Below are 27253 nucleotides of genomic sequence, written 5' to 3' on the forward strand. Positions count from 1 at the left end.
GGACTATTCCCTGAGGCTACACTGATTACTTCTATTGTCCTGCCTGATGATGGGATCTACAACTGACCTCATTGCCCCATTTTCTCTGGTATCATCTCATCAGCATAACTAAGCCTATGTTGCCTCAGAGGTCTGTTGTATGAATGAGCCCAATTAAACCTCGCCCCACCATGGCGATTAAGTGAAGGGTTTTGCTGTTTTATGAAAATAGCTTCTTTTACTCCCCTTTCAAACCATCTATTTTCTTTCACTAAGATTTTAACCTCCTTGTCGTCAAATGAGCGGTTGCTAGCTTTTAGGTGCATATGTACTACCGATTGAGGCCCACTAGTATTATCCCTGCGATGTTGATAGTCTTTTTTTGAGAATTTGTTCAGTCTCCCCAATGTATTGCCCTTGACAATTTTCATTTGGCAGCCTATCTTTTGGATGCACTAATTCTTGCCTGAAAGTGTTGATCGGTTTGAAATGAGTAGTTTATTTGAAACCGCTGCAATGTAAGGTACTGCTACTCCTCTCCTTTTAGTATCATCAGAATATAGGGATATATATATAGGACCAAAACTACCAGCAAAATGTTTTAGTTTACTGACGAAGCCTCTTGGATAAGAAGCGAAACGTCCGACACCTTCAAATTTGTACAGATGACGGCTGAAGAACCTTGTCATCGATGGACCACTCCTGTATCAATGAGAGCTTACACAGACGTATTGAATTAGTTAGTCTGCTTTTATTATCAATCATTGTATTGACAAATATCCAAATCCAGAATATTTTTAAAATCAAGGGCAAAATATGCGAAGATTTGACTGTGAGTGGCAGAACGGCAGCGCTTCTGACACATTTGTGATATATAGGCTACAATACACATATTACATATAGAACAAATTAATGAACAACTACTTTTCAAACCCGAAGTCAAGAATAATGACTGTTAGTGTGGTTTACGTATAACAATTTGAAATTTTGGTTCCGACTTTAGCAAGCATTACAGTACTTGAAATGCTTGATTTGCTTTCACGGGCCGAATAAAATGATGCGGCGGGACAGATCTGGCCCCCGGGCCTTGACTTTAACACCAGTGAGCGACATATTTTTTTTCTCTTCTTTTTGCAGTTATTTTGACACTAATTCAAACGTAAAAAAAAATATTGTTAACCCGTCTTTTTTTCTTTCAAATGTTATGACCTTAGCAACACAAACAAAAGTACTTTGTTAATACTGTATTTCTACTTGACACAAAATGGCACAAAATTGTGAAGCATTATCCAGTTTTTGAAACTTTTGCGTTGGTATTAATGTGCATTGGTTGCATATTCAAAGTTAATCTGTCTGTTGAGGTACGAACACAACTTTATAATACATCCATTTTTACCACCCTTACCTGGCATCCAGACTTTGCCCCAAGATCTGCAAGCAGTTTACAATGGATGTGGCATTATTACCTAAAATAGGAAATGAGCAATCAGAAAAGACAATTTTAAGCAAAATGAAAGAAAAAAAGGAAGTAAACATAAAATAATGTGATGTGAAAGCCACAGGAGGAGTGGGGGGTTCGGGGTATGGCATATAGCAACTGCATAACCGCTATGCTGAATGTAAACAATTGCTTCAAGTCACCCTGTCATTAAACCGCAATCAATCTGCCTCAAAATCTATGCATATATTACGATCCGTCTAATAATTTCAGTGGTTGACTAATATTTAAGTGTGGTTCCTTTCATACATAAAAAAACATGACCTGATGTTCTGGTGGCACACGTCAGACTTCTTCCGGTGGTTTGTTCTATTGCATACTTATTAGCAAAAAAGTTCAATTTGGTTTGTCCACAAAAGAAACAGCAACATTCATCCTTCTGCTTCTTTTGATACAGCTCATGATGACAGGCGAGGGTGGCAATGTAGATCAACAGCTAAAAGAATTCACTTTAGGAATCAATTGCATTCGTTGCAAACGCTCATGAATGAAACAAATCCCTTTAAAAGCTTTTGCGCACACACACATGCATACACACACCTTGGTGTAGGATATCACTCAGTTACCGTTTGCTAAAAAACACTTTCCACATTAGATCAAATTACCATATTTTCCCGTGTATAAGGCGCTCCGGAGTATCAGGTACACACTCAATGAATAGTGTATTTTCAAATGTTTTCCATATATAAGGCGCACCTTCAATGAATAAAAAAGTTTTGCAAATATAATATAGAAATATATATATTTTTTTCCAAATATAAGGCCCACCACACTATAAGGCTCCACAGTAGAGGCTGGGGTTACGCAATAAAAAGGGGAAATCAAGTCAATGGCTGCCGACAGTAGTCCAAGACCTGTAGTGGCTCAATGTTACTTCACATATAAGGCGCACTGCCGTATAAGGCGTAGGGCCATCTTTTCAAGAAAATTAAGGCTTTTGGCTGCGCCTTATACACCAGAAAATACGGTACAGACGTTCCTCAACTTTCGAACGAACATTCTAGTTACAAACAAGGGTACGTATGAACATTTTTATAGTAACATATGCGGTATTCTCCCCAGTTGTACATGTACATATCATTATAGAGCATATATTTTGTTAAATGTTTATTTTTTCAGTACAAACCAATACAGGTTACTTATACAAGCCTTAAACATACTTATATGAACCTTAAAGGACAACTGACACATTTTTTTTGTTTCCTAGTTATGAATATGATTCAAATACAGTAAAGTCTCGTTATATCGATATCGGATATATCGATAGTCCCGGTTATATCGATACTATTTCTATGCACGCACGGATAAAATTACATGCAAACAGGGTCGGATATATCGATAGTCCCGGTTATATCGATATTTTTTCGGACTCCCTTGAATATCGATATAACGAGACTTTACTGTAGTTCTGAAGAGGAAAGCATACATGTTTGCAATCGATTAAAGAAATCCTTCCGTCTCATTTTGAGGCGTCTTGACTCCAATGTAGCACCCAGAAAATGCAAAAGATGGCACCCAAGCTCCGTTGGAAATGGGCTGATTTGTCTGCTGGGAATTTGTGTCAACTAGTGTCAAATAGTAGACTTGGTGCAACACACAATGATTCACCATCGCGTTATTTATGTGTTTTCCTTCTGATTTCGCCATCAACACGAAGTTTTCAAACCAAACAAAGTACCCAAAATGCATTATGTGAGTCGCTTTCTCGGTCAGGGGCGTTCCAGATGTGACGTCACGTCAGGAATCGTCATCAACTCGAAAACAAGACTTCCTGAATATTCAGCGCAAGTCTTAAAACGTAAAATATGGCTATATGGGGTGGAATCTTTGTAAAATACGCTCAGTGGAAGTTATTTGAAGTGATTTTACAAATTATGGACACAACTGGTCCGGAGGCAATTTACGAATAAATTCACCTTACAAACGTATCTTGTTCGTAAGTTGGGGAGCGTCTGTATACTGGATTCATGCAAATCCAAATATAATGGAGTATTGTTTTTTTTTCTTTTTGTTTTTTTTAAACAGAGGGGTGGGTTTGGATGGGAGTTTAAGCATGTGATCAGAAGCGCAAGCAATAGCCATAAACCATGGGTGTCAAACTCATTTTTTTTGCCGCAGGCCACATTGTAGTAACGGTTTCCTCTCAAATTTGAAGTAAAAAATAATGACTCTTATTATGGTTTAAATGTTAGCATTTGAAATTTCGGTTCAGACTTTATCACGCATCATAGAATTTGTGAAGAAAGTGTGATTTGCTTTTGTGGGCCGAATAAAATGACGTGGCGGGCCAGATTTGGCCCCCGGGCCTTGACTTTGACACCCGTGCCATAAACTATTCTTACCAAAGAAGGATATCCTATTTTTGACAAGTACTCCCAGTTTGCAGAAAAGACTAGAAAAAAATAATTGATGAAAAAGAGGCAGGGAGGAAAGAAGAAACAAATTAAAAAGCTGTCGTGAAACATCCAAGAGGAAAAAAGACAAAGGGGAATGACAAACAACATTCAGACATTCAGATGTCTAGTTACAATTTCAAGGACCAGTATGGAATTTCGCCAAGTCTTATGACTGCTATTTTTTTGTCACAATTACCTCGTAACCATCTCTTTCTCCTTGTTGGAGGCATGGCCACCGCTACTTATGGGATGAATGGATGTGGATAAGAAGTACAGTCGATGGTTTTTGAAGTACTGATCAACCAATGGCAAGACGACCTGTAGATTAAAAATGGACAATTGGTGGAAATGTGGAGAAAAAAATCCCAGGGTCTACTACAATTTTTTTCATTGGTTTTTGAATGCAGTTCTGACCTTTCCAAAGAATTTCATCTGCTGTTCATGAGGATTTTTTACTCCCTTTTGTCTTGTTCTGATGTCTAGAGAGAGAATCAAATCGCTAATAGTCCATTTTTGTTGTCCAGATTGGGCCATCTTTTACAATGAACCTCGTCAAAACCGAATAAAGTAACAACTGTTATAAAATGAGTCTCACCAGACTTCATCATGAGCTCGTGTGCCTGGTCGACGCATTTGATGAGCTGCTGAAGGAAGGTGTAGGCAAACCGCTTCTCGATGGCTGGGGAGTCCAACTCCTGTGACTTCACACCTCTGAAAATAAGAAACAAAGTCTCCGTGCAGATATTGTTTGTCATGAAATCTAGTAGGGGCATAAAATGCGGCTGGTTTTATTAAAGTCGGCACAGTAAACGACATATGTTTAGTTTTATATTTTGAATCAACATCCTGGTGATGCTGATTGCTTCAAAACCCACTTGTTTGGTTCATCTTGAATTTATTTTCACTGATTTATAATAATAATACTTTTTTTTTTCTAAACGCCTTTCAAAACTCTCAAGGACACTTTACAGTCACAGGATAATAACTTTTTTTTTCTTTATTATTTATTGATAGAGAATAGACATTATCATATTTAAAGTTTCAAAGTTAGTTAGCCGCCGAACACAAGGTCCACAATGGAAGTACATAGAAACCTGGGGTCTATCTGACGTAAACAGACACGGGCTGTTAACCTGTCATCTTCATGTAGGAGATAAATGTAGGAATAAATCCAGAGATGATCAACCAGATCTGTCATGATCTGGTTGGCGACCGAGTGGCGCTGTCGGTCCCGCCTGCACCTGCACAGGTGCTGGTCGTTACAATCAGTGACACTTAAAAGGACTCCCGGCACGACCATTCGGTGTCGGGTAATTGTTAAATGTCATTGTATGCTGTTGAATGCATTGTGTGCGGTGCATGTGTTTGTTTCTCCTTGGCGGACTTTTAATCTTGGTTTTCTTTTGATAATTTGTATTTTTTCTGTTCAGATGATTTTGATGTTTTAGATTTTGTTCCTGCTGACTTTATGTTAATACAATTTGTCAAACACAACCTTCTGCTCCCTCCTGCCTGCTTTTTGGGATCCGCACCCGTCATCACCACCTCGCAAAACGTGACAATTGCATTCTATTTGTGATTGTATCGTATTTTATTTATGATAGTACCTATGCTTGCCTGTGACTGTAAAGTGTCCTTGAGAGCTTTGAAAGGTGCTTAAAATGTAATGTATTATTATTAATCATACCAACTTTCACATGGGTATAAATATAATTCCTACCTTGACACAATGTAACCATTGATCTGGAGGAACTTCAGGATATCTTGTGCTTTTTGTCTGTCTTTTAATTTCTCTTTGGCAGTCAGTGTATCGAAGGGAACCAATAAGGGGTGATTTCCTCCACCTGGCATGTAGAGGCAAGAAATAAAATAAGCACTCCAATGTATCTGTGGAAAAAATATGATCTTGGTCGAATATCAGAAATACTTTTCAGAGCTGTTGAGTGACAGAACTTCACCTCACGATATATTGACACAAGGAACTTACTTCCTGGTTACAATCAGAAAATAAGCGACTTCTTTTCAACTTGTTTGAGTAATGCGACCCTTGATTATTATTTTTTTGCCATATCTGGAACTCCATTTTGTGATCATTAGCTTGTCGACCAAAATATGGACAATCCGTAACAGTTTGCTAGACATCAAACTGAAACATATGAATGCGTGAAAGCCACTCTATTTTCTGTACCACACCTTTGGCTTCAAGCTCCATTTTCTTTTTTCGAGCCCAGATGTTGTGAAAGTTCTCCGCAAGCAGCTCCGCCATTGACTGCAAAACACATTTGACTGTTGGCTTGTACAGGTCATTTTTTAAACTCTTAAATATAGTGGTTTGTTGGTATCCGCATGCGTCTTTTGATACGACATATTCAATACCTGTGTGTCTCTGGAGAGTGTAACGTTGCTCATATCAATTGGTCTTGGATTGTAACATTGAGCACCTTCGTAGGACAGCTGAGGAACAAATGATTACTTTTTGTTATTAAAAAAGCTTTTTTTTAAATTCATCCATTTTCGAAACTGCTTCTCTTGTTCAAGGTCACGCTCGAGCCTATCTTGGGGCGAAATCCAGACAAGGCACCGGACTGGTCAATCACAAGGCAACTGTTCAAAAAACTCGAGTTGTTTTGAATAACCGTGGCTCGTTGACACAATTTTTTTTAAACAGTGTCAGAGAAATATTTTTTTTTCACAGCTCAGCGGTTAGGCTAAGCGATTTTTAGCATGTTTATTCAATTATTATCCCAATAAGGCGGGTGGAGATGACAAATCTATTCCACCCAAGTGTGAACAGCATATTGAAGTCACCTTTATTGAATGTGGAGAGTCTGCTTAACCACTGGAAAAGGTTGTTTTATGTTTCATTAAAAACATCATATTGCTCGAGAAAGTACAGGACAGAGAGTAAAACTAAAGAAAAAGCAAAGTGTCCCTTCAAAATGTGAAAAAAAGAATACAAACACAAAGAATGGATCAATACAAACCAAGTAAGGTGCAAATACATTATGACTATTAATGGTGGGTATGTAATAGTTTTGTCCAACATGCTACACGAGCAGTAAATGTTCCGAAAATGGTACCTGGCTAGCAAGTGATATCCTCCGAGATTTGTTGTTGTGGAGGCTTGAAGAGTCACTCTCTCGTATCCTGCTGATACTCCAGCTCCAAGAAAGCATGGTCTTGAGCGACTCTCTGATTGGCAAATAGTAGAATTCTTTATCCTAAAGCAAATCAGCCAATATGAGACCAGATCCGGTTTTCTCGAAACACAGATATACGCAAGACTTTTCCAACCACTGTAGAAACAATTTGTCAGACAAAAACACTTTTGTATTCTGCATCCAGAAAGTCATACCCCAAAATTGGACAATCACACGATCCAGAACCCAAACTCTGCGTTATTATCTTTGTGTTTAGTCAGACTATATATTTCTGAGTTGAGATGTTGACAGTGTTAAAACCCAATAACTTTGGTTATTCACAATAACTCAATACAAAATAAATTAATAGATAAAACAAAAAAATAGATGAAAGAATAAATAGATCAATGAATACATAAATAAATACAGGGGCAAATGTAGATTATATAATCAGTAAACAAATAAATAAACAAATACAGTAAATGAAGAGGCAAATGTCCATTACCTTCTCAGAGAGTGCTTTAAAAGGCTTCAAGAAATTGTGGCTCTTGGTTATTTCACATGTATTTTCTCCATATGCGAAGCCATTGGAAAACTGGAAGTAAAAAAAGAGATATGCCATAAAATCGCAACATTTAAGTTAATTCTAAGGAATATGAATGGACAAAGACGTACCTTTTCGAAACACCACTTCTCATGGTTATGCTCTGCATATCTGGCTATGAAACTGTCTAATTTTTCTGGGACCAACACGCTATAAGACAAAACAAGAGTAATATTGAGACTCGTAATGCGTTTTAGATTCTTTCGGCATTGTGCGTAAGTACATCTCAGTCACTTTCCATTTTAGTTGAGCAACAGAAATTTCACGAGTGTATCTCGCAGCATTTTAATAGTCAGTAAGTAAATAGGTCATCTCTGATAGACATTCAAAACTATGAATACAAAAAATATCTATACTTGGCAGTATCTGCAGGCTGTGGAGTAAAGTTTCCTTCAGAATCCATTGATGATTGTTTGTCCATCATGGCCATGTATTTCGACTCCATATAATCTGGAGGAAGAGCTCCTCCCACTGCGCTAAGGCATGACAACGCAACCTTAAACAGCTCCTGGTCATAAGGCTGAACAAACAAAGACACACATATATCCCCATTTAAATAACTATTTTGATACATTTATTCGATATAACTGAGGAGAACAGATGATTCAACACATCTAAATACATGCTGCGTTCAATTGCACTGTTTGTTGCCCAGATGTGTTCACACAACGCACATTCCATTTTGGTTTTTTTTCCTTTCCTGAAAATAAACATTACATTTAAAAAACGGATTTTTTAATTACATTTCTATCATTTCAAAGCAATGAAACACAGTAATTCATCCATATTGTTATGAACTTAAAAACTAGAGGCGGCACCCTTCAACAGATTTAATCATGAAGGCTTATGATGTATTTGTAAACAATTTTGTAATTATGATAGTATGCTAATATAGCTAATGGACATACATAAGGCATAGGTTGTCTAAATTATGAGGCTTATATAAGGCTTTAAATGTGTTTGTTTTTTGGTCCAATATGGCCGTTTCAACATTTACGGTTGTCGACCCCTTGATAACAATTAATCTGTATATGTAGAGCACAGGTGTCAAAGTCACGGCCCGCGGGCCAAATCTGGCCCCGAAAGGAAATCAAATTTGAAAGCTGAAATTTGATGCTTATCTATCGAGCTAGCCAGAGATTTAACTAGCTGGCTAGCAATCAAGCTAGATAGCAATCGAGCTAGATAGCTAGCTCTCTTTCTATTTAGTTATTGGATTGGATTGGATATGCCTTTATTAGTCTCACAGTAAAGGCATATCCAATCCAATCCAATCCAATAACTAAATAGAAAGAGAGCTAGCTATCTAGCTCGATTGCTATCTAGCCAATCTGTCCAATCCCTTACATCACAGGTGTCTAAATCAAGGTGCGTGGGGCAAATCTGGCCCACCGCATCGTTTTATTCGGCCCGGGAAAGAAAATCCAATTTACTTTCCGTGATGCTTGCTAAAGTCCAAACCAAAATTTCACATTGTTCCATGCAAACCACAATAACCGACATTGTTTTTTTACTTTAAATTAGAAAACTATTTACTCCAGAATTTGTTCTGTGCTGTATATGTAATACGTGGAGGGGATAAAACATTCCCCATAATTCATAATGGCCCCCGAGAGGAAACCATAACTACAAAAAATGAGTTTGACATTCTTGTAACTTTTTCAAGAGTTCTTCTGAATGTTTGAGAAAGTGTAATTTCGGCCTTAATCTGAATATTGGTCGCCTCAGTATAGAACACCGCTGCTGTATGATCCATCTCCTCTGTTTGCATCCTGATAGTATTTGGAAACATTTTTTTTTTTTGTTGGCACTGATCCCCAACTCTGGAATTGGCCACCTCCTGCAATCTGTAGCTTTTCGTCTTTTAAAAAGTCAACTCAAATGTCATCTGTTTGAAATGAAATAAAATCAGACTGTCATTTTACCCCTCTGATGACATTTATTTTTTGGTTTATATGCATCTCAAACAAACCGTAAACCTTTCAAAACAAATTTCAATGACTACAAGGTTCAATTAAATTGAGCTACATTTCTTCATACCTTTTGAGAGAGAGCATCAAATAGTCCCCAGAATAATTTCCTCGAAAGGTGAAGTTCTTCATCAGACGAGGCACCAAAACCTCCCCAACCTTCGGTCAGGCAGTAGTATTTCCAGCAACGCTCAAAGTGATTGGTCAAAAGCTGTTTGAAAAAATAAATAAAATTGAGGCTTTGTAAAAGACCATTTTCAAAAAGGGGGTTTCTAAAACACATCATTTCAAGTCTAGTTGCATTTGCTGAAAGAACGAAAAGTTGAAATTCCCTCATGACGCACCTTCAAGGGCATCTTGGTATGTTCGTTAAGCAAAGGAATGTCAAACACAAGCCTCCTCAATAGATGCTGCATCATCGAAGGTCGCAATTTACTGCAGAAAAAAAAATGGAGAAAGTGAAACAGAAACAGAAAATAACAACAGTGAGACTCATTCGTGTTTCAATTTGTTTAAATCACACAATTTTCAAGAGAAATATGGTTTATGTCAAAATGTCCAAAATCCGGCCCAGGGGCCAAATGTGGCCCTTGGTCAATTTTCATCCGGCCAGCAGCCTGTGCTATAACATCAATAACATCAGGCCTGCATGTAGAATTAATACATTGGGCAGTCGCGCTGTTACCTGGATGTGCCAAGTGCTGCCATCTAGAGGCTCAATTACAAGTAGCAAATTAATGTATTGACTGAAGGAGCCAGCCCAATTTTCTAAATTTGTTCAAACATTTTCGAAAACGGCAACAAACAACAAAAGAACGATTGGTTCCATTCAACTGTTACAAAAATGTGAATTAAAGTGTTAAAACCGTGCATAAATGCGTATGTGGAACTGTCGCGGCTTGGAATTGAAGCGGATTTACGTGGCACAGGAGATGCGAGACTCTTTTCGTCAATGGATGCTACAGTTTCACGTTTGCTTTCAACATGTAGCTTGTAGTAGACGTGCACGTTCCACCATGACGTCCCTGATCCACTGGTGAAAAGGACGCTTTAATCCTTTCCTCTTTCATTTAGATTTGCTTCATACAACAAAGAGGGGACCGAAAGTGTTTAAGATTGAATGACTCTGTGTGGTTTGTGTTGTGTCACATTATTTGTTATTGTTTTGATTTCAGGATGGCGCCGCCCGCGAGAGTGGCAAAATACAGCACGTGCTGTATTTTGTTTTTCTACTTCTCCCTTTCCATTTACTTTCATGACTTTGCTGCTGCGAAATGTAAATTTCTCCACTGAGAGACTAATAAAGGCTAATGTAATTCAATCCAATCCAATCCAATAATTAGGAGTTGTCTTATTCGGTTGCATGCAGGCTGTCCAGATTGCTTTAAAAAGAGAGAATTCTCATCACTGTGGGCAGAACACGTCCTTGGGGACTACATTGGTGCTTTACCGTTTTCATAAAAACAAACTTTAAAGGCATTATTCTGCATGTAATGTGAAATTGGCTGTCCTGAAGTACCCACAGCGTATTTGCAAACCCTCATCCAAAGCATCAATCCAATTGTCAAACAGTAAACTGTCCTCTTACCCGCAAACGGCAAGAAGACACTCTTCAATGGCATCCCTCTGAGCTTTGGTAAGGCAGCAGCCTTTGGACAAACGGTAAACCGTGTGAAGGAGAGAATCGATCAACGATGCAAATGGCTCCGTCCCCGCAAATAGTGGCGCGCATTTTGTCAGTAAGGGCAATACTGCGGCGCACAGATAGCGATTGAGGGCGAGAGCCATGTCTGTGGCACTGAGAGCTGCCTAACACAAAGACAATCATGGAAGAAAAGAGGGGTGCGGAGGGAGGCGTACAAGAATGACATTATGAAAATGACATACATTTTATTGTTACTTGAAAAAAGGAAAGCTAAAAGTTCTGCGTGAATTATCCTAATCTTTCTATACTATATTATTATTATTATTATTATTATTATTATCTCATTTTATTTATGGTTTTATTGAGCTGGTGTTTCTTGCTCTTTCAATTGTAAAGTGGCCCTGGATGATTTCAAAGGAACTTGTAAATTAAATGTATTATTATTATCTTAATTATATTATATTATATATTATATGTAATTATATTTAATTAGATTTAATTATATATTATATTATATTATATTATATATTATATTTTCTTCTTTTCCTTTCAGCTTATTCCCTATTTATATTATATTATATTATATTATATTATATTATATTATACAGCACTGGTGTCAAAGTCAAGGGCCATGATGCTTGAACCAAAATTTCAAATTGTCCCATCTAAACCACAATAACAGTCATTATTCTTGAAAACTAATTATTCCTAAATATGTTGTGCGCTCTGCGTGTAAAATGTGGTGATGGCACATTGGTTTCCCCAAATTCTGAGGAAACCATAACTACAATGTGGCCCACGCCATAAAAATGAGTTTTGACACCCCAGCTGTAATGTATATGTATGAAAAAAAATAGCCAAACTCCTAATAATTGGGAACATAATGTTATTCCTGAGTCAGAAATGTACTATAATAAGTATTTTAAACAAGATATAAAGTCATTTTTTGTAAATTAACTTCCTGTATGGTAAAGTGTAAACATCCATAACGCCCGCATTAAGTTGAAATCTACATCAAAATGTCATATTGTTTTATGTATTGTTTTTATTGTAAAGTGTCCTTTGGTGTTCAGAAAGGCACTTGAAAGTTAAATGTATTATTATTGTTATTATTATAGGCTACAAAATGCTCAATGTATTCATTAAAGCATGGGTCTCAAAGTCCAGTCCTCGAGGGTCGATTTCCTGTACGTTTCCCACACACCTGATTGATATGCAAGGATTGCTGATAATCTGATCATTTCAATCAGGTGTTTTGCAGCAGGTAGAGATGACAAACAAGCGGGAAAGCCTCGAGGACCGTAGTTTAAGCATTAAAGCATTCTCCTAATTGACTCCAGAAAAGTGAGTCGATTTTCTATCTGAAGATCCCAAACAAAATTAAAAATCTTAACCATAGATCGCACAGCAAAGAACCCAAACTAACAGTGTCCAATGAAGCTGCAGCTCTGAGGTCGGGTAGGAATCCAACTTCCAGCAGGTGAAGAAGAAAATTCTGATCTTGTACACCATATACGCGGTCCAAAAACAACACCATGGCCGCTTTATGATCAGGACAGAAGCCAGCTGACATGTCTGGTTCCAACACCACTCCATCTAGGTGAGGTAATAAAACTGGAGTTTGTATTCTTGCCTAAACGAATAGAAGATGGCGCTTGTGTCGATGTTGTACACGTACGTGTAGTTAGTTACCTTTTCCCAGGCTCGGCATCGAGAACGGAATACAAATGACACCCACAAGATCTTCAATGGGAATGAGAGACCTTAGAATGGCTCTGATGCGGATTGCTTCACCTTTACCGGCATGTATTAACTGATACAAAACAATGACAGTGATAGATTATGTTATGATAAAATTGTGTGTGTGTGTGTGTGTTTGTGTCACTCACGTGCATCTCTGGACCGCAACGTCCAAGAAGGTCAATGAGAGCTGCATAGAAGGTCATGATGGCATTCCCCAAGTGGATGGTATCATTTTCTTCCTGTAGCCCATCATTACTATGGAGGCATGCACGCACACACACACATAAACACAAACACAGACGCACAATTGGATAGCACTTGAACTTGAGTGTATGGTTTTATTTAGATGCATTTGTTTTTTATAACAGTCACTATTGGTGGATTCATCCTAAATCTTGACAAAAATAGACAGAATAATCAATCTCACTCACTCACTTCATGTCCACTCATTCTCACTCACGCTCACTCACACACACACTCACTCACTCGTACTATCTCAAAAATAACTATGAGCGTAACATGTTTTTTAATTTTGCGCACTGTCTTACATAATGTTGCTGCCTTCCGATGCAGAGGAAGGACCATCCCTGAAGGGATCGAGGGAAATCTTAATTGCTTCTTCCATTGCGGCCAACAATCCATCACCGCCTTCTCCTCGAAGCGCTGGGCCGAAACATTCGGGTCGGCGTATAAGAAGTCTCACCACAAGGTTAGCATTCTCTTCCACACTTTCACCTATGATCAAAAAGCAAGAACTCAATTTTAGTATTGAGCGTAAGTAACCTTGGCAAGAACGAGATTTGATTCATTCTACAACTTAAGAAAGAGGAGCTAAAGAGTAGTGCGTGAATATTCAAGAGTTCCGTTTTAACCATTGCAAAATACAGCAAAACGCAAGAAGTCAAGGTAGCGTTCTCCTTCGACGGGGTTCCAGCCAATGTCGGGATATCCTTTACAGCCCAGCATCATGCAGCTCTGCAGTCCGCAGCCAGCCAGATACTGAACCACCTTAGAAGAAGAAGAAGAAGAAGAATGATCAACCTTATTTATACTGATTAAGAAAAATAAACACAGAAGAAGGACATCAAGCGGAAAAAATGTGCATCCCGTGAGATCAATCAAAGTGTAATTTTTCATGAGCTTGTAAAACAGGGGTGTCAAACTTTTTTTTTTTTTTGCCACGGGCCACCTGGTTCCTTCTTGAGTGCCATTATGAATATGGGGAAACCACTTTAGCAAGCATCATGGCACTTGACATGCTTGATTTGCTTTCACGGGCCGAATAAAATGATGTGGCGGGCCACACTTGGCCCTCGGGCCTTGACTTTGACACCCATTTGACCTATTTTTCTGTTGTTTTTTTTTTCACGACCTTCAAAACAAACACTATGCGCCTACACCAAATCTAATCATACGGCAACATCAGAGGAGTTGAGAAAATACTAGCTTCAATCTATGTATTTGTTGAGAAATTAGTCAGCATTTCACCACCACAATTGTCCTGCATTGGTTTTACATTTAGTGGGGGAAGACTTCATAAAAAAAGTAGGTCTCTACACATGCTAAAAATACTCTTTGGGGTTTTAACTCTGAAAAATACGGATTGCTGTCATTAAATGGACCGATTGAGTGAATAATTCCAGCCACTTTATCATCAGCTACCGCTTAAGGTAGCTAAGTGAGGTGAACATTTCTCTATCAAACCTGCAAATGCGATGGTAAACACGTTTCAAACGACCCAATATGATGAGCTTCACCTTCTCTAAATCTGGTTCTCTCAAAGCAAGGGCCAACTCATTGTTATCCATGACTGATGCGGCAGCAACATCAAGAGGGGTGGCTCCTCGCATCGATGGAGACGCTAAGAAGAATGCAAGACAGTGGAAATGTCAAGGACACAAACTCCATTTCCTGAAAATACGACGTCGCCGTATCCTTCTAAGAATACCAAACGTCCATTTAGTTTATGCCATAAAACTTCTCAGAGGATGCTGAATTGAAGCAATTCAATTAATCAGTACACTTGTGCTATTCCATTGCTGTGTTATCTTTGCCTTTGCAAGCGCTTTTTGTCTTATGCATTATTTTTTTTCCTTGCTCATTGTAACCAGCAATTTCAGTTTGTCAGTGTGCCATTCTAGAATTATCATTGCTATTTTTAGAATACCATATTTTGCGGTGTATAAGGCGCACCGGAGTATAAGGCGCACCCCCAATGAATGGTGTACTTTCTAACTTTTTCCATATAGAAGGCGCACCTCCTATGAATAAAAAAAGGTTTTCAAATATAATAACGAAATGTTTTACAAATATAAGGCACACCACATTATAAGGCGCTACAATAGAGGCTGGGGTTACGCACTACTTCCTCTACAGGGGGAAATGGAGTCAGTAGCTGCTGAAAGTAGTTGCGACGTTTGTTGTCCTTCAATATTACTTCACGTATAAGGTGCTCCTGCGTATAAGGCATAGGGTCATCTTTTGAAGAAAATCAAGCCTCTTGGGTGCGCCTTATACGCCGGAAAATATGATATTTAGTATAAGTTCCCCACTATGTTGCACTTTTTTTAGTTGCAGTTACAGTAAGTGCTTTTTATAATTTAGCGCAGACGAACGACACCAACTCGTCAGTCGCACGTATCCTTTTTTTTTCATTAATTGGAATAAAGAGTCCGTGCCTTCCTTGAGGTTCCATCGATTGCATATTATTCATGACTGTGTAGCTCTATTCGGATAGTAACTCACCAAGGCCAACGCTGCTGTTTTCCAGCAGATAGCTGAGATGGTCAAACATGGCTTTTTGGTTTTGACGGCTGATTCGACAAAAGTAACAAAGAAAACGACAGCAGTTGGCCACCATTTTAGGAAAGGTGATTTCCTGCAAAACAACGGTAATGATAACACATTGGTAACAAGGAAATAAAACCCTACACATTAACATTATATAGAAGTTGCTAAACGGTACTATGATAAGTTAAGGTAAGGTCTTTTCACGCGAGACAAAAAAAAGATATAAAATGAATGCTCTAGAAAGATCTTTAATCCTGTTTAACGCAGTTCTGGATACCTTTGAAACGCCACCGAGTACGTTCACCATGACCTCCATGACGGTCTCGTGCATCCCCAAAGCTCTCATCAAGTTCGGATGCTGGTAGAAGACTTTATTGTTCATAATATCGCTGCAGAATAAAATAAATACATTGTTACCTGCCGTTCTTATCCAAATATGAAAACTTCAAAAATACAGTCAAAAAAAAAAGAGCACCAATGACATAGCTTAACACTTTTAAAGTTGTCTATGAAAAAGATTCGAGGAACATTTTGTTTCACCCCAGACCCCTTATCATCAGCTTCTCCTCCTCTCTTCCCATTCGTACGCTCAGCAACGATCTTATCTGTCCAAGAGCAGCGAGCAAGTTGATGGTGTCCTCAATTGATACCGGGTTTATTGTATAAGTCTTGGGGAGGGCCCGAACCTAGATGGAGAAAGGACAAATACATTTGTGTGGATTGCAATGACAATTTAGGAAGATGGAAAAAGAAAGTATGAAACCTGTCCTCCAATGCCATCATACTGTCGATGCAACAAGACAAACATGGCTCGGACAAGCTCTGGATCCTCGATAACCGACTCCTGAGCCCAGCGAACCATCGTCTCTGAAATCAACTGCTGCAATGTACCTGATGAAACAAATGGAGACAAACCAATATCATCTTACAAGCAAATGCTCGACAATAAAACTTGATTTCCGACACTCCAACAATGATAGAGCGCATACATGAGTATGTCCTTGAAGAATGTCCTCTAGGCCCCTCGTGGCTAAAGCCAGGGCTAGCCATCATACGCTGCTGCTGCAACTGACAATCTTCTGTCATTCAACCACCCCCATACTCCGCTTAAATGACAACCGACGCCTCTGGACAAGTTGTGTCCATAATTTGTCAATCAAATGACTTCTACTGAGCGTATTTTACTAAGATTCCACACCATCTAGCTATACTTTACATTTTAAGACCCGCGCTGAATATTCAGGAAGTCTTGTTTTTGAGTTGGTGACGATGCCTGACGTGACGTCACATCTGGAACGCCCCTGACCGAGAAAGCGACACACAATGCATTTTGGGTACTTTGTTTGGTCTGAAAACTTCATGTTGATGGCGAAATTAGAAGGAAAAAACAAATAATGCGATGGTGAATTGTGTGTTGCACCAAGACTACTATTTGATACTAGTTGACACAAATTCCCAGCAGACAAATCAGCCCATTTCCAACGGAGCTTGGGCGCCATCTTGTGCATTTTTTGGGTGCTACATTGGAGTCCAGACGCCTCAAAGGACTTCTTTAATCGTTTGCAAACATGTATGCTTTCCTCTTCAGAACTATTTGAATCATATTCATAACTGGATGAGTAACAAGAAAGCATCTTCCCCAAATCTGAAGCCATTGTTTTGATTCTCTAGCAAGGCAAGACGTCTTGATGTGATGTCCCGAACAAGGAGGCGGGACCTTCTCAAACTGGCCATTTCCAGTTTCATTTTGAAGTAATTTAGGGACACTTTAAGCCATTTTTATTGGTGTTTTGCATTTGACTAAAACTATCAGCCTGCGTGTTTTGGGTATTTTAGATGCTATCAAACGTTTTTCTAATGTCAGTTAGGAAAATGGTGTCGGTTGTCCTTTAAAACACATTTATCAGTGCCTGTTTTAGTCTTGGCTCGGATTAATGAGAGCATCTGGAAGAAAGAACTTCACCCTTTGCATTTCTTATTCAGCGTTATGTCAGAATTGTGACTTGGGAATGAGGCCAAAGGGCGGCCATGTTACATTGCCACTCTTCAAGACAACTTGTGTCATTTTCTTAAAACAACATGAAAACATTACAGGCGGTAGACTGACTTAATCAGGGATGTCAAAGTCATTTTTTGCCACCAGCCACATTGTAGTTATGGTTTCCTCTCGAGGGCTGTTATGAATTTGGAGAAACCATAAGAATATTTCATCTCCTCCATTTATTTCATCCAGAACGCACAACAATAAATAAATAAATACATCACGACTAAAGACGTTCAATTCTCACTGCATGCGTTAATATTTACAACCGATGAAGACTTTAGGATACAGGTAACTTACTGGACGGTCTCTCTGCATTTTCCTTTGTCGCGTTGACAATCTTGTTCTTCAGAGAAGACATTTTTTCCACCAATGACATCAGTCGACCTCGAATGGTGAAATGACTGTTTCCATCGAAAGAGCCATCTTCAGTTAATTCTATACCTGAGAAAAAAAGAGGCATTACAGTCAGTAATCGGTGTTGAAATTAGTAGATTTGTCTACTCGTACAATTCCACAAAGATGTTACTGAATAAATGACTCTTATCCGCTCTGACGATCCAGATTAAAAAGCTTTTACACTACAAATTTTGGGTAGTCTTATTCTATTTTGAAATACGTATATTTACCACAGTGTTTCATGAGGTCCTCATGGAAGTCGAGTAGTTGTTCGCGGATGTATTCGGGACAAGGGCACTCTTGCATCTCCTTCTTAAAATTCAGCAGCATGTTAATCTGCAGGAAATAGATTTTCAAACTCATCCAGTTTGAATTGTACAGCCAAATCAGGTGTGAATGTAGTTTAAAGTTGGATGAGAAAAATATATTTTAGTGACTTTAGCATAAGGATGCAACTTCAAATAGAAATACCAAGACAAGAGTGTCAAGGATCATAAAATAGTGACAATAATAGATGAGAAGAAACATCAACAACAGACAATTTGAACATCCCTCAGCTGGTAAGCAGCAAAGAGTATGTATCAATCTAATACAGAAAGCAGTACATCAATGCCAAAAATATTTTGTGAAACCTGCTCTCCTTGTCACTAACTTTGTTTTTGATTGGGAGGAATGTTGGTGCCATTTGACTGTCATCGGTGTACAGCTCTGGGAGCAGATGTGGAACTGTCGCGGCTTGGAATTGAAGCGGATTTACGTGGGACAGGAAATGTGAGACCATCTGTTTTTGCCAATGAATGCTACAGCTTCGTGCTTGCTTTCAACATTTAGCTTGTAGCACACGTGCACATTTCACCATGACGTCTCTGATCCACTGGTTAAAAGGACGCTTCTCCTCTTTCATCTAGAACTGCTTCATAAAACAAAGAGGGTGCAGGAAGGATTTAGGATGGAATGACTGTCTTTGTGTTGTCATATTATTTTGTTATTTTGACTTCAAGATTGTGCCGCAAGAGTGGCTGCCTATCCAGCAGCTCCCGTATTTTGTTTTTCGACTTCCTCTTTTCCTATCCTCTTCCTTACATGACTATGCTATTGTGAAATGTTCTCCACTGAACCGCGAGACTAAAAAAAGGCTAATTCCAATCCAATCCGAGATTTTAGGCGACAAGTCTGAACCAGTCTAAATCAAAACCTTGTTTTGAACTAATAATCTATCAAGGACACTTTACAGTCATGGGATTTTTTTGTGCGGGTGAACAGCGGCAGCCATTTGCACCAGCGTTCAATCTACCTGGAAGTAACACAGCAGCAAAGTTATGAAACGAAGAGGAAAGGGAACAAAAAAGAAGACACAGAGAGTCATTCGCACCTTCAGCACTTGCTGTACCCTCTTTGTGACATGAAGCAGTTCTAGAGGATCAAAGCATCCTTTTCAGCAGTGCATCAGGGACGTCATAGTGGAATGTGCACGTCTACTACAAGCTAAATGTTGAAAGCAAACACGAAGGCCTTCTCGTATGAGCACCAAAATATCTTTTATGAAAAACAGCGCAATCCAGCTTTGATTGATTGACAGAAAGTACCCCAATGAATAAAAATATCAAAAGTACTCCTCAAGATATGTCTTTCTCTTAGTTCCTTACCTGTTCCTGAGGTGGAGATCGGAACTCTTTGGTCTTCCTGGCAGTGAGAGCAGCAGACATGTTCAATGCGAGCATGACTTCGTTGTAGCGGAAACGTTGGTTTTCTTGGAGACAGGCTACAAAATCATCAGAGAAGGCTACAACCGCTTCGATACGATGGCGCACCTGGCAGTCACATAGATACTGAAGAACATGGCACATCTACGGCACACAAAAAGCGGCAGGACAACCATGATTTTTTGTTAAATTACATATAAATATGTACGTCTGTGTAAGCTCTCAGTCGTACAGGAGTGGTCCATTCCCTAAACCGCTATGGTGGGGTGAGGTTCAATTTGGATCGTTCTTACAACACACTGCTTAGGCAACATAGGCTTAGTTATGCTGATGAGGTGATACATATAGGGCCTAAACTACCAGTAAGACTTTAGTTTGCTGACGAAGCAACTGGGATACGAAGCGAAACGTCCGACACCTTCAAAGAAGTACAGATGACGGCTGAAGAAACCTTTTCATCGATATAAATATGTACTATCGAATAAACAAAGAATTAGTTTCAGAGAAATTGGGATTACCTGAAGTTTGACAGGCTCTGGTAGTTTCATCTGCAACAAGCCCTCCTTTGGGATGCTTTGCCCTTCATCCTTTGTCTGCTTTGGCAACTTCCTCCCCATTCCATCCGGCACTTCGCATTTCTCGGAAAACACAGACGGCTCAATCAGTCGCAGTATATTCTTCAGATCACCATTTTGGAAAACGCCCATGATTAGCATGGTATAAAAAAGCTTGATGAGCGGAACAAAGAGAAATTCAGTGCTGCCTCCAATGGGATCCCTCACATGAATGTTGCCTTCACATACTGCCTCGGTGAGCATCTCAATCGTTTTAGTTTTTAGAATATCTAAAGGGAACTCGGGACTGTATTGGCAAGAATCCATTGCTCCTGAGCCATTGTTGACATTCGTACGACATGTTCCGGAATCCCAGACAAAACTTGGGGATGAAAATTGCATTCTTGGTCTTAAGGAAGTGCTGAGCCCGATGCCGGGCACTCCGTGTTTTTTTTCCTCATTGGGAAAAAGGGTGATGCTCTTGGTTTCGGCGGTCATTGGAACAATGTACTCATTGTTCATCATGAGTCGAGCGGTTGCGTAGTTGCTCAGGTGGATGTCAATCAAGAGGTCATAGAACCCTGCGCGAAGCAAACCTGAAAGGGAAACACGCAGAAAAAGATTAACAGAATGATAGAGAATAAGAAGTTATCATATTTCAAAGTTTCATGCTGTTATATGCTTAGTCAACATGTGTGACTCGAATACACAATTGAAGCACAGACAACCTGGGGTCAATCTGAGGTCAACAAACACAGCAAGTTAAACTGTCATTTTCATCGAGGAGATCCGGCCTTGGACAAAATTTAGGACTTGGGAAACTCCTTTATCACCGAAGCAATTTACGACTTAAAACTCCTTCACAGGAAGAGCTCATTAGCCAGGATACAAATTTATCAGTTCATGGAAAAGACAATGTTTTATTGCTTACAGCTTTTGGGGCTCAGAACGTTCCAGGGGCGTGGTATTCAAATCAAGAAAACTATGTTTTACTAATGTATCACTTAAATTTGCATATATTCTCAATAAATAGCTAGGCAGAGGGCTGCAGAATTCAGACGTCTGTCATGAATGGCTGCGTCTCCTGCCGGCAGTAAAATACTATCTTTCTGGGTTCGAGTCTTGTCCACAGTGTCCGATCAAACATCTCTCACATTGTTATAATAATAATAATAATAATAATAATACATTTAATTTATAAGTGCCTTTCAAAACTGTCAATGTCACTTTTCAGTCACAGGAGAAGTTTTTCTGTGGATGGGCAGCGGCAGCCACACGCGTCAGCGTTCACTCAACCCGGAAGTCAATATATAGAAAGCTTCAGAGTTAATAGATAGTCAATCGATAGCCAGCTAGACAACTACCTATATAACAAATGTATAGCCAGCCAGATCGCTAGCTAGCCGGCCAGTTAGCTAATAGATCGCAAATAGAAAGCTAATAATTAGCCAATAGGTCGTCAGCTAAATGAACCCTAGCATATGAAAAAAAACTTATTACACACAGTTAGGGAATAGCACTTCAATATGCCAATCATTTTGAGCACCAATCCATTTTTTCCAAGCCGCTGAGCCTGGTAATCAGTGGTTTCAAACCTAAGGCCTGGGGGCCATTTACTACTCGCGGGATGGTATGTTACGGCCAGATATTTGGCATCAAAATCAGATATTCACCACCTTTTTTGCTGTGTCGTTATCATTGGTGTTTTTTGTGTGTGTGTGCCCGCATGTGAATGTATTTTTATTTACCGTATTTATTTGAGTACAACGATTCTCAGAAAGACTCGGATCACACGCATTCCTTTTTTTGATTGTTGATTACCATTTCTTGAGCTACGCTTCATTTTCTTTCCCTGCCTCGCCCACATTGAAACGTGAGTTAAGCATTGTCGTTTTGCACAAGTACCAATCTCCAGAGTTTTGATTCAGTGTTCTTCATATTTTAATTGATATACTGTTACCCGTGAGATGGCAACTCAGGGTAATTTTCTTTTGGTTGTTGTGTTCATAGTTGACATTGTCAATAAATGATTTTTATCATGGACGGATCTGTTGTCGCTTACAAAGCTTGTTCTGGGCCGTGAAAAAGTGAAACACAATTTTATACCGATTTTTAATTGAAAATTAGAGGTGCGCGTTATACACGTGCGCGAGTTATACTCGAATAAATACGGTACTTCTCGTTCTTACTAAATGCAACATTAAAAATGTTCTTTACTTTTAACAACTCCAACACTGACCGAAAACAATTCCTAAATATATTTAGCCTTCCAGAGTGTAGTCAATCCTCATATGCTCAGACACTGAGCGACATTTTTTATTCCTCGGAATTTACAGCAGAACAATTAAAACAGACAATTGCTGCCCGACCTATTGAGTCATAGGCCCATTTTCTTTGGTGAAGCAAAACTAAAGCGCAGATTATTCAGATACCTCCTTGGCATAGAAGCCATAAAACTAAAGAATGGCCATTCAGTTGATGACCACTTTTGTCCTCGCTCTCGTCAACAGGCGTCACTGATGATGTCACTGACTTCTAGCTAATGAGCGAGTTGTACATCTTGGACTGTTTTATGTAATTTCAGATTCGACGTGCGGGCTAATACAATTTCCATTTAATTTATTTATTCATTAAGCAAATACCTCTTCAGTGAATGAAACTGTACTGTAATCCCTTGCTACAGGGTGACCCAAAAAGATGCGTACGCATGAAAATTTCAATTGTGGCTTTGATTAAAAAGCTATTTATTTCAAATTACAATCACAAAAGTGATTGACAACTTTGTCAGAAGAGTACAGGTTTGCTTGCAACGAAATGGTGGACATTTGGAAGACATCTTGGGAAAGCCATAAATTGACTAAAGATATACATAAATTGCTGAAACTCTGGAGAATGGTCTTCCATAAACTGAATAATGTATGGTTGTAATTTGAAATCAATAGCCTTTTAATTAAAGCCACAATAGAAATTTTCATGGGTACGCATCTTTTTGGGTCACTCTGTACATGGCTGTAGCTTGATTGGTTCCCAGTGCTGACGTCACCCAATGACAGCATGATATATCCCATAGTTTACAGCCATGTGGATTGGCCGTGCATCTTCTCAGCCCCGCCCAGCACCCCCATCTGTCTTTTCACGCGAGTTACTGTTGATCAGTCTAATCAAGTGTTTCCTAGATCAGTGTCGCGTTTCGTTGGCCAATTACTGCGCAGTGGTCCAAGCCAAAACCAGCAGGCTCAAGACTCAACTCCCTCCCAGCCCTGCCCCCCTGCCCCTTCCCACTGCCACACTCACCGAGCTCTGAGTACACGCTACACGGTGTACTATCATCTTGAACTCATTTTTTTTTTTTCTGCAAGACCTCACTTCAACCTTTTTTTTTTGTTTTTGCATGACCTCTCTCTCCTGGCAACTTGCCGTTTTCATGTTTATTATGTTTGTTAAAGTCATTCCAAGTGCCTTGCACGCTGGGTCCGAGAGGACATTAATGTCCTTAACCGCCAAAAACAAGAGATTAGTGTCTTTGAAAAATTGACTTTGATGCGACTCACCTGGCATGTACTTATTCTCGATAGCGTGCAGAAGCTGAGCCTCATCCACGTGAGAGCAAAGGGAGTGAGCAACCCGATTGTTACCCAATGCACAGATTGCAGAATACAATCTGAGGGTATGGTAATGAAACGTCAACAAATCTCTCCTTTCTGTCAGTTCCAAGATATCCAGTGACCTGAATGACACACACAAGTGAGACGTGAAATATCAAGGGGAGTGTTTGAAGCCGGCTGCGGGGGTATTCAGTCAACCTGTTCTCTTCAGGTATGTGCAGAGACAAAAACTGCGATGGTTCATTACATTGGACTTCCCAGCCATGTCGGTCATTTACTCGGGATACTGAAACCTGCGGAGAGGAGAGGTTTTAGTCTGGAAATGCACACGGGGACAATATCGACTGATATTGAGGAACAACAAGCATTACCTTGGGGTAGTGATTGGGAACACGACTCCATAAAACGGGAGTGAGAAATTGGACATGCAACCGAGGAGGACATTGGGGGGATAAATTCTTCCTCTCACTCAAAAATAAACCAGCTGATAGAGGCATCACATTCTAAAAAGGGAACGGAAACATCATGTCAATATCATCATATCTGTCTTGTTTTGGTGTTTTCTTTTGTCACTTTGTGTTGTTGTGCGTCATATGGAACAGAATCGGATTGTTTTTCAGCATTTTTGGCCACGACATTCATCAAGGAGACTGTGCTGACCAATTGCGACAGCACAAATATGCCAGCACTGTTTTTGATCGGGAGCAATGTCGCTGCCATTTGACTATCATTGCTGGACAGCTCTGGGGCCATTGTGCTTTTTTTTGCGTCTGTAATGGGCAGCATCTTCACAGCCCCACTTTGTTCAGAGGAAAGTTTCGGTGCTATTGGACAGTCTGCAGCTGGATAGATACATAGCGTGAGGAGCCCGCGAGAGCACCGGGTTGAGTGAACGCTGGCACATGTGGCTGCCGCTGCTCACCCGAAGAAAAACGTATCCTGTGACTGTCAAGTGACTTCGAGAGTTTTGAAAGGCGCTTATAAATGAAATGTGTTATCATTATTATCATTATATATTATCATCACCATCACCATGACGATTGTTATCTCACCTTAATCTGCCCCAGTTCAAACTGGAAGACATTGGGGCTGGTCGCCTTGGCAAAGACAGCGGGGAAGAGTTTCGTACTTGGCTCCACCTGAGAGAGAACAAATTATTCCATTTTTTCTTTAAATTCAAACATCAAAGAATCCACATCCTGGAAAGTGCTTGTGTCACCTTTACATACCTGGTAGACTGTGCTGAGCTCTTTGCCATTAGCGCTAAAGTATAGCAGTCCTTTTGCTGTGTCAACGAAGCAGCCGATCTCTAAACCGTTGTTACTTCTGCCACCTGGGCTGTTGCTCTCTCCAGCCCACACCATATAGCAGTTACTGCGTTTGATACTGGAAGACAGCATTTCAACATGACACTGACATTTGTATTGATCACATAATAATAATAATAACAACAATACATTGGATTTCTAAGCGCCTTTCAAAACTCAAGGCCACTTTACAGTCACAGGATCAGTTTTCTGTGGGTGAGCAGCGGCAGCCACACGCGCCAGCGTTCACTCAACCCCAACGTAACTCATATAGATAGAAAGATAGCTACCTAGCCACTAGATAGCTATCTTGATAGCTAGCTAGACTGCAGCTCGCTACAGATACGCTGCGCTTGTGTCACTAACGGCTTGTGATCAGAGCAGTTTTCGCAAACTATGATTGGCGAGTGACCAGCCAATCATACGTCTGTGTAAGCTAACATACACATGTGGTTATTGGGAAATTTACATGTGAGCAACATGCGCATTTATGGAAGATTAATTTGGGAATTTCTCTTTCGCACACACTCACACACTCATTTGGGCTACATGCACATTTCTGTAATATTTATTTGGGGATTTCTCTCTCTCACACTCTTTGCAACACACTTTCACACACACTCTTTCACTCTCACACTTTTGTGCTACATGCGCATTTATTTGGGGATTTCTTTCTCACACTCTCTCGTACACACTCTCATGCAATCTCTCTCTCACGCTCACATAGGTGTGCAACATGTGCATTTCTGTTGTATTAATTTGACGATTTGTCTCTCTCGCACAAGCTCTCTCACAAGCTCTGTTGCACGTGCTCTCTCACGCGAGCTCTTTCGCAAGCACTCGCTCACACACACGCTCTCTCGATACACTCTCACGCATTCTCTCTCCCTGTCTCGCATGTGTGCAACATGCTCTCTCCCGCACATTCTCCCTCATTCTGATTCTCCCCCCCTACCCCACTCCCTCTACCCCCTCAGGCCTATTTATACAGTATATGAGTGATTTCTGCAATGAAAAACTAACACAGCCAATGCATGCATTTTGCACCAAATCAATGAGTCATTCTCAGTTGCTTGAGTACATTTGTTTCACAACTGAAATTGTCAAAACTACAGTGCATGACTAAGCTTCACATCTTTGTTTCATTTGTGCACATCAAAAGCAATTTGACTGCGTTATCCATCCAGACACAATGACACACAATGTCGCAAATAGTCATTCTAATGCCAGCGACGAGTTCAATGGCCGATATTTACTTTTGAAACATGAATTGTGTATTTTGAGAAAGAGACTAATTTTTGCTGGTAATCTGTGATCTTCTGAAAAACACACAGACACAATGATTCTACTTTAAGATTTATTGACACATTTAACCCTCTTTTTTTTTAGGGTCAATTTGACCCATTTCATAAATTAAATACAATAAGTTGTTTAAGAAACTTTTCTTAAAGGACAAGCGACGTCACTTTTTTGTTTCTTAACTGACATCAGAAAAACGTTTCATAGCATCTAAAATACCCAAAACACGGAGTATGATATTTTTAGTCAAATGCAAAACACCAATAAAAGTGTCCAAAATCTGCAAAAAAAAATTTCAGAAAGTCCCGCCCCCAATTTGTGACGTCACGCCAAGACGTCTTGCCTTGTTCGAGAATCAAAACAATGGCTTCAGATTGGGAGAATATGCTTTCTTGTTACACATCCAGTTATGAATATGATTCCAATAGTTCTGAAGAGGAAAGCATACAAGTTTGCAATCAATTGAAGGATTTTTTCCATGTCATTTTGAGGCAAACGGGCAGGGGGGAATGTCGCACCCAAAAATGGCGTCCAGCTCCCGTGAGGAATGAATCAGCCCGTTTCCACAGGCTGATAAATT

General features: G+C 39.6%; 1 protein-coding gene across 1 annotated transcript in view; it reads right to left on the minus strand.

Annotated features, from left to right (window-relative positions):
• The window catches only part of ryr2a (ryanodine receptor 2a (cardiac)), a 113841-nt gene that overhangs the window by 34995 nt on the left and 51593 nt on the right, over positions 1-27253 (minus strand). Inside the window, exons 34-67 of the mRNA XM_089014691.1 lie at positions 25297-25453; positions 25120-25206; positions 24439-24570; positions 24266-24360; positions 24014-24189; positions 20427-21058; positions 19852-20052; positions 18436-18541; positions 18107-18250; positions 16529-16656; positions 16306-16451; positions 16043-16154; positions 15721-15853; positions 14733-14836; positions 13848-13983; positions 13524-13710; positions 13122-13230; positions 12925-13045; positions 12659-12828; positions 11176-11396; positions 9932-10022; positions 9658-9798; positions 7974-8137; positions 7689-7767; positions 7519-7608; positions 6954-7094; positions 6250-6327; positions 6067-6142; positions 5594-5717; positions 4469-4584; positions 4288-4352; positions 4070-4191; positions 3820-3869; positions 1385-1445 (exon numbers count right to left, since the gene is read on the minus strand). Coding sequence (XP_088870817.1) covers positions 1385-1445; positions 3820-3869; positions 4070-4191; positions 4288-4352; positions 4469-4584; positions 5594-5717; positions 6067-6142; positions 6250-6327; positions 6954-7094; positions 7519-7608; positions 7689-7767; positions 7974-8137; positions 9658-9798; positions 9932-10022; positions 11176-11396; positions 12659-12828; positions 12925-13045; positions 13122-13230; positions 13524-13710; positions 13848-13983; positions 14733-14836; positions 15721-15853; positions 16043-16154; positions 16306-16451; positions 16529-16656; positions 18107-18250; positions 18436-18541; positions 19852-20052; positions 20427-21058; positions 24014-24189; positions 24266-24360; positions 24439-24570; positions 25120-25206; positions 25297-25453 — 4695 coding nt within the window. The remainder of the gene's footprint in view (positions 1-1384; positions 1446-3819; positions 3870-4069; positions 4192-4287; positions 4353-4468; positions 4585-5593; positions 5718-6066; positions 6143-6249; positions 6328-6953; positions 7095-7518; positions 7609-7688; positions 7768-7973; positions 8138-9657; positions 9799-9931; positions 10023-11175; positions 11397-12658; positions 12829-12924; positions 13046-13121; positions 13231-13523; positions 13711-13847; positions 13984-14732; positions 14837-15720; positions 15854-16042; positions 16155-16305; positions 16452-16528; positions 16657-18106; positions 18251-18435; positions 18542-19851; positions 20053-20426; positions 21059-24013; positions 24190-24265; positions 24361-24438; positions 24571-25119; positions 25207-25296; positions 25454-27253) is intronic.

This window comes from Hippocampus bargibanti, linkage group LG15, assembly GCF_051943395.1.
Source record: "Hippocampus bargibanti isolate YZ-2025 linkage group LG15, ASM5194339v1, whole genome shotgun sequence".
In the NCBI taxonomy this organism is placed as follows: Eukaryota; Metazoa; Chordata; class Actinopteri; order Syngnathiformes; family Syngnathidae; genus Hippocampus; species Hippocampus bargibanti.